Source organism: Grammomys surdaster, unplaced genomic scaffold (assembly GCF_004785775.1).
Source record: "Grammomys surdaster isolate TR1022 unplaced genomic scaffold, NIH_TR_1.0 270, whole genome shotgun sequence".
NCBI classification, from domain to species: domain Eukaryota; kingdom Metazoa; phylum Chordata; class Mammalia; order Rodentia; family Muridae; genus Grammomys; species Grammomys surdaster.
In genome coordinates, this window is record NW_021604711.1 from 774,948 (window position 1) to 783,138 (window position 8,191).

The 8,191-nt window shown below is 38.3% G+C and overlaps 1 protein-coding gene across 3 annotated transcripts in view; it reads left to right on the forward strand.

The window, feature by feature from the left end:
* Nucleotides 1-8,191, forward strand: part of Ulk2 (unc-51 like autophagy activating kinase 2) — a 76,582-nt gene that overhangs the window by 31,060 nt on the left and 37,331 nt on the right. For all 3 annotated transcript variants that reach the window (XM_028776459.1, XM_028776457.1, XM_028776460.1), the window contains one exon: nucleotides 5,986-6,046. In XM_028776459.1, coding sequence (XP_028632292.1) covers nucleotides 5,986-6,046 — 61 coding nt within the window. The remainder of the gene's footprint in view (nucleotides 1-5,985; nucleotides 6,047-8,191) is intronic.

Sequence of the window (8,191 nt, forward strand, 5' to 3'; positions counted from 1 at the left end):
TTGGTTTGGTTTGGTTTGGTTTGGTTTGGTTTGGTTTGGTTTGGTTTTTCAAGACAGGATTCCTCTATGTAGCCTTGGCTTTCCTGAAACTTGCTCTGTAGACCAGGCTGGCCTCCAACTCACAGAGATCCTCCTGCCTCTGTCTGGCTCCCTTGCACTGGGATTAAAGGCATGTGCCACTACTGTCCAGCTATGACTAGTTCATTTTAATGCTTCAGTTTTACAGTATAACTAAAGCCCAGTTTGCCCATTTCCCTACTGATTTATAGATTATTTCTGCATTTTCAGTATTTAAAATGTATTATAGGTATCTGCGTACAGGTGCCAGAGTTTCTTCAAAGTAGGTACCTTATAAAATATGGGTGCAGCCGGGCGGTGGTGGCGCACGCCTTTAATCCCAGCACTTGGGAGGCAGAGGCAGGCGGATTTCTGAGTTCGAGGCCAGCCTGGTCTACAGAGTGAGCTCCAGGACAGCCAGGACTACACAGAGAAACCCTGTCTCGAAAAACCAAAAAAAAATAAATAAATAAATAAAATAAAATAAAATATGGGTGCAGAATTTGTCTCTGAAATATCAGTGTCAAGAAGTTGTGGCTATGATCTCTGTTGTACTGCCAATGGTATAATGATATTTTCTTTTCAAAATTTAATTTTTTAAAGATTTATTTATTTATTTATGTATATTTATGTATATGAATACACTGTCTTCAGACACACCAGAAGAAGGCATCAGATCCCATTACAGATGGTTGTGAGCCACCATATAGTTGCTGGGAATTGAACTCAGGACCTCTGGAAGAACAGTTAATGCTCTTAATCACTAAGCCATCTCTCCAGCCCTTAATTTTTTTCATATGTTACTTTGCCTGTAATTATTTTGTAGATCAAATAAAGAAGAAAGAATCTGGTGATTATTATTTATTTAGTGTGTGTGCCTACATTCCTAGAGATCAAAATAATAATAATTTTCATGTTCCTTCTTCTATCTAATGGATCCCCAGGGTCAGACTCAGGTCATCAGTCTTAGTAGCAGACCTAGTTTCAAAATCTTAATTTGCATAAGCTGACACGGTGACACATGCCTTCAATCTCTTTCAAACACTTTACATTCTCGTTATTTTTTAAATGACTCTTATTTCACGTGTGTGAATATTCTGTCTGCATGTATGTGTACATACCACATGTATGCCTGGCACCCACAGAAGCAAGAAAAGGGCACTAGATGACCTGGAACTGGAGTAAAGGATAGTGGTGAGCTATGTGGATGCTAGGAACATAATCAGGACCTCTGCAGTAGTAATCAGTACTCTTAACTGCCCCATAAATCCTCTTCATCTTGAGTATACAACAAAACAAAGTATTGCTCCATGAAATAAGAACTTACACAATTCAAACTCTGACAAACTCAGCAGAAAAATGCTAAATATTATAGAAGATCTTAACACGAATCTGTGGACTAGGACTCAGTGAACAATCACAGTGAAGTCGTTCATGCTGAAGTTTGACAGTGTCAGTCTGAATCTGATTTTTCACAAGGTCAGAAGTACTCAAAATACAGAAAGATAACTAAATTTCTCTTGCAATTCAGTTTCAGTTGGTGTCATAATTAAGGTCTCCTTACCTTAATTGTTCCATAGAAAGAATTATAGGAAGTAACCTAGTGCTAAGGAATTAGTTACTACTTTCTGTGCTTGCCACCCTATCCAGACTTTGCAAGGCATGTAGCTTTTAGACAGCCGGTTATCTCTTTGTTTTGTTTTCCCTTCTTCAGCCCATTCTTACTAAAACAAACCTCACCATGAAACTCTTACTCTGCTTTATAGAACAAATCATTGGCTAATTCTACAGTATAAAATGAAGGTAATTAAGATTTTATTTGTTTTATTCTTTGAGGCAAGGTTGCTCTGTGTAGCCCTAGCTAACTATCTTGGAACTTGGATTTGTGGACATGGCTGACCTCAAACTCAGAGCTCTGCCTGCCTTTTTCTCCCAAGTGCTGGGATTGTGTGCCACCATAAGCAGATTAAAAGCTGTCTTTTAACCAGGCATACTGTGAGGTACACCTTTAATCCTAGTGCTTTGGAGGCAAAGGCAGGTGGATCTCTGAGTTCAAGGCCAGTCTGGTATTTATAGTGAGATCCAGAGCTGCTACATAGTGAGACACACTGTCTCAAAAAAAGAGTGTATGTGTATGTATATACACATATCACACACGGAAGGAAGCTGTCTTACTTCAGTGTCTATACTAGAGGGTATATATGGCTGTGGCATTTCATTGGACTCTTTCCTTTGCGAAGGGCTACTCTGATATGGTCTTCTGTGTAAACAATATAATTCTGATAATATTTTTTTTAAAGATTTATTTATTTATTTATTTTATTTATGAGTACAATGTTACACTGTCACTGCCTTCGGACACACCAGAAGAGGGCATCCAATCTCATTATGGATGGTTGTGAGCCACCATGTGGTTGCTGGGATTTGAACTCAGGACCTCTGGAAGAGCAGTCAGTGCTCTTAACCGCTGAGCCATTTCTCCAGCCCCCCTGATAATATTTTAATGTATGATAAATGCCTATAGTTTCAAGAGTTAGTATACAATTTCACTTAATAAATTTGTCAATTATTTTCATTGAAGTACTCTTTGATTCTTTGTGAAATTCTACAGTATAGAGATAAGCTTAACTCTATCTCTAATATAAATATCTCTAATATAAATATCCAGTCTTTAGTTTTGGTTATGATTGAGCATTTCTACCTACGGTAAAATGGAAATGGCTTCAACTGCTTTTTCCTCCATATAGTTTAAATTCTATGGATATATACAGTTTGGTTGGTTGGTTGGTTTTGGCTTTTTAAGACAGAATTTCTCACTGTAACCAGCCCTAGCTATCCTGGACTTGCTTTGTAGTCCAAGCTGACCTTGAACTCACAGAGATCTGCCTGCCTCTGCTTCCCAAGTGCTGGGACTAAAGGCATGTGCCACCATGCCCAGCTTGTATGGTTATATTTAAGGTATAGAATATTTTGTAGGGTAGGTGTGCCTATTAAAGTAGTTACCATAATGAAACATAACCATCTTGTCACAGCGATACCTTTTCTCCATTACATAAAGTTATAATCTATTCATTTATCAAAGATTCTCAATATACTCTGCTATTATTTACTATGTTCTAACTTTTAAATTTTGTTTGTTTGTTTGTTTCTCAAGACGGTTTCTTTGTTTATCTCTATCTGTCCTAGAACTAGCTCTATAGTTCCAGGCTGGCCTCAAACTCAGAAATCTGCCTTCCTTCACTTCCCAAGTACTAGATCAAAGGCATATTTTATTGTATCTATTTAAGTATGTATATGTGCTTGTGAGGTCAGAGAGCAACTTGTAGAAGTCAGTAATCCTTCTCCCATGTGGGTCCTGGGGAATGAATGCAGGTCCTGCTGAGCCAACCTGCCAGCCTGAGTCTCTTCTAAAACAGACTTTCAGCTAACCCGTCTGTAGCCTGACTGTGAGAGGTATAGGTATCCGTTACTGCTGGTTATCTGAAGCCTTTTAGGGTTCTGTGATATAAACTGATTTTTTTTTCCTGAGCTAATCATTATATTTCCTTGGGTCAAGTAGATGAGAAAGAACCTAATCTTATCCATCAGCTTTCTGATTTTCTTTTCTTTAGTTTTATTTTCATACCTTCCTCCCTTCCTTTGTTTCTTTCTTGTTCATTTTTCCTTTTTTTGAGGCAGATTCTCGAGAGGATTGTCCTACCTTCTGGAGTGCCCAGCCCTAGCTTGTATATTTCTGTGCTAGTAAGCTTTTCTCTTCTTTTTGCCTGTGTAAGTACAGGTTCTTTCTTGTCTCCTTTTCTCTATGAAGTTTTAAAATACTAGATTTGGCTCATAGTGCAATACAAATAGGACTTAAATATAATTACTAAAAACTGTTGGAGATTTTGTTTTTGTCTTTAGGGATATAAAGGCCTAAAGTTACTTGAAATAACTTCCCACTCTCTGATTAAGTTAAGTTACCAAGTCAATATGTAGTTAAGTTCCTTGCTTCATATTACTTTGGGTTTCTAGGGATTCCTTCTTATTTCTTTTAATTTAATTTTGTTTTATAGTTGCATATAGATTTTATTTTTAGTTATTTATATATGTGGGTGGGAGAAGGTTGTGTACATGAATGCAGTGCCTGAGGAGCCCTGACCAGAGTGTGGGATCCCCTGGAGCTGGTTTGCCAGGCCATTGTATGCTACCTGATGTGAGTGTGGACACCGAGTTTGTGTTCTCTGGAAGAGCAGTGGATGTGTTTACTCACTGAGCAACATGTCTGTTTAGCTTCAAGTGTACATTCCTGCCTCTTCTTCCAATCTCTTTATTTCCACCCCGGTTTATTGTGTCTTTAAAGTAGACTCCTGTCTTGCTCCACTGAACTTTGTCCATTGCCTGCATTTAGTTTCCTTTGTCCTCTTGCCACTATCTGACACTAGTATATCAGGTTCTTTGACTTCTAGAATATATGTTTGTGAGAGCAGGACCTGAGGTGTGCCAAACAAATGCAGTACTCAGTTTCAGGATCATTCACAGGAGTTTTGTAACTCTCCTTTTCTTTTTGAGCATAGGTTATCAGAGTGGTTTATTTTAAAAATATGTCATTTGGACAGCTGTTATTTAACATCACATAGAATGACATAGGATAACTGATACAGGGAGTATAACAATGACAAGACCCCTGAGTTCTGAACTGTGTGCAGCTGCTGTATACAAAAATGGAAGAGAAGATGAAGAATGTCTGTGATATCTGCCACTGTTTCAGAAGAACATTGTCTTAGTCAGCAAGCTATTCAAAAGTTGACAGAGGATGAGTACCTAACATTCTGTTGACCTACACATTGTTTTATAACCAATTTATATTTTGTGCAAAATTGTGTGGTAAAAGTCACTAAGCCATTGAAAGAATCTGTCTCAAAAAGCTAAAACTGTAAAAGCAAGCTCAGCATGGTGTAATACACCTGAGTTCCAAGTACGCTGGAAGGAAAGGTGGGGCAGATCATGATTAGGGAAGGGTCCTTGAGTCTGTGACTTTCAAGTCTGGGCAATATAGTGAGGCACATCTCAACAACAAATAAAAACCACACACATGACACACATACATGTGCATACATACAATTATACAAGACTGGGAAAGGAAAGGAAATCACAGAGCACATGGGCAAAATGATATTGCAAACATTACCAATGCTTCTCAGTGATCTATACAAAGGAATTTAATAAAAAGATCATAATTTTTATACATGATAAATAGTGAAGAAATATATAAACATAGGAACATATATGGAACTTTAACTCAAAAGAATGATTATGGGCTATGCTTGGCAATGTCCAGCCACTGCCTACAAACACCCAGACAAGAGGGTCTTTCCCAGGCCTGCAGTTAAAATTCAGCCAAGAGAAATAAGTTCTTATGACTGAGTGGTGGATTTGTCTAATGCCAAAAAAAGAAGAGATCAGGCAGCCAGCTGTGGTGGTACACTCCTTTAATCCCAGGAGTTAGTTAAAGACAGGTGGATCTCTGTAAATTGAAGCCAACTTGGTCTACAAAGTGAGATCCTATTTACAAACAGACAAGGTTGTAGGTTTGCTTGGAGGGAATGGGTGGGTCAAACGTTACAGCCTGTTTCTAGCGGGGTGTAGTTTCTGTGATCACTTGTTTCTTATAGAAATTGAAGCATAAGAATTAGATAAACATGGTAGCTCACATCTTTAACCCTAGCACTCATGAGGCAGAGGCCCGCAGATATTTATGAGCTTGAGGCTGGCCGGGTCTACATAGAGACTTCTAAGACAGTCAGATGTAGAGAGACCTTGTCTCAAGAAACTAAAACAAACAACTCCCTCTCTTGTTATATTCAGATTATTTCTAAACCATCATGCTGGAAGAAATTTCCATTCTTGAAAGCACATGATATAATGTGATTGATTGTTCTTTCTCCTCAGATGACATGCCAATGGGGACTGCGGCCAGACGTGCTTCAAATGAATTCTTTATGTGTGGAGGGTATGTTTCTGTAGTTTACCACAAGAGCTTTCATCTTGGGGCTGGGGATGTGTTCAGCATAAGTGAGTTCTATGGCACACCATTGTAATCTTAGCACCTACAAGATTGGAGGAAGGCAGGATGATTAGAAGTTCTAAGTTTAATTTTTAAAAGATTTTGGTATTTTGTTATTTGGGGGGGCTTTATTTAAACTTCTATTCTTGATTTAATTTTTGTTTCACAATTTACACACATATCATTCATGTGTATTACACATATGCATATTATTTTGGTGGCTTTTGGTTTTTGGCTTGCTGTTCATTTGTTTTGAGTACCTAGAAAGAACCTCAGACATAATACATAAGCACTTCTATTGAACTGTGTGCCCAGCTCATTACAATTTGATTTTCATTTTGAGATAGCATTTTGCTAAGTTACCTAGGCTGACCTTGAACTTATGGAGACCCAAGTTGACTTTGAACTTGTAATTCTCCTGTCTTAGTCTCTTGAGCATGCTTGCACTACCAGAAAAAGCTTACAATGCTTTTTTTTTTTTTTTTCGAGACAGGGTTTCTCTGTGTAGCCCTAGCTATCCTAGAACTCACTCTGTAGACCAGGCTAGTCTCAAACTCAGAAATCCACCTGCCTCTGCCTCCCAAGTGCTGGGATTAAAGGCATGCGCCACCACTGCCCGGCAACAATGCTTTTTTTTTTTTTTTTGGTTTTTCAAGACAGGGTTTCTCTGTGTAGTTCTGGCTGTCCTGGAACTCACTTGGTAGACCAGGCTGGCCTCGAACTCAGAAATCCGCCTGCCTCTGCCTCCCAAGTGCTGGGATTAAAGGCGTGCGCCACCACCGCCCGGCCAATGCTTTCTTAAAAGAAAAAAAATAATACATTTATGTGTTTATGTATGTATTTACAGTGCTAGAAATTAAATTTAGAGCCCTGCCAATGATAGGCAAGTTCTGTACCACAGAGCTATATTCCCAGATCTTTTTTTTGTTTTGTTTTCATTTTAAAGACAGTTTGTAAGTTACCCAGGCTAGCTTTGAACTCAGTCTGTAGCCCAGGCAGACCTTAAACTGGAAATCTTGCCTCAGCTTCCTAAGTAGCTAGGATTACAGGCCTGTGTCACTGAACCCATTAAAACAAATTTTTATTATAATAACAAATGCATAAACTTGACCCTCTTAAGTGCTTTGAAGCTTATAGTGAGAGTGTTAAATATATTCTCATTGTTCTGCAGCTTGGTTAACCCTGGCACTCAGTAGAGCGATGGATGTTGCAACCCAATTTCCCCCCCCTTTCTGGAAGTATTGTATGCCCATTGACATTAGTTTTATAAATTGTGTGTTTTATCAACTAGATTCTGCATAACAATTAAAAATTGATTTATAAATGTAGTATAGTAATGCAGAATTATATATTTGTCCACATGTCTACCTATACCTTTATAGACACCTCCTTTTTTTTTTTTTTTTTTGAGGCAGGGTCTCTCTGTGTAGCTCTGGCTGCCTTGGAACTTGATTTGTAGACCAGGCTGGCCTCAAACTCACATAGATCCTCCCACCTCTGTTTCCTAGTGCTAGGATTAAAGGTGTGTACCAACACACCAGGCCTACCTTTGTTTTTATGGCTTCATATTACTATCTAATATCTTTTCAGTTTACAAGCCAGTCTTACTATCTGATCTCCAAAGGCTCTCCTATCTTTCAATTGCAACCTAAAAACAAGTTTTCCTTTTAACATAGAAAGGTTCTGTAGGCAGTAAATCTCCTCTTAAAAAGGGGATGGTGTTGGAGGGAAGGAGGGAGGGTACTGAAGAAATGGCTCAGCATTTAACACTGACTGCTCTTCCAGAGGTCCTGAGTTCAATTCCTAACAATCACATGGTGGCTCACAACCATCTCTAATGGGACCTGATACACTCTTCTGGTGCATCTGAATACAGCTACAGTGTACTCATACAAATAAAATAGTAAATCTTAGAAAAACAAAAACAGGAAGTGTTTCCTAAACATTTAAATTTTTTTTAAAAAAGTTTATTTGTGTATATGTATGCATTGTTCAATAATGAAAAGTGTGAGCAAAATTTGAACATATGCAGAACTTGTGTCCTTGTTATATGTTGGAGCATCTTTTGGGTATATGCCCAGGTGTGGTATA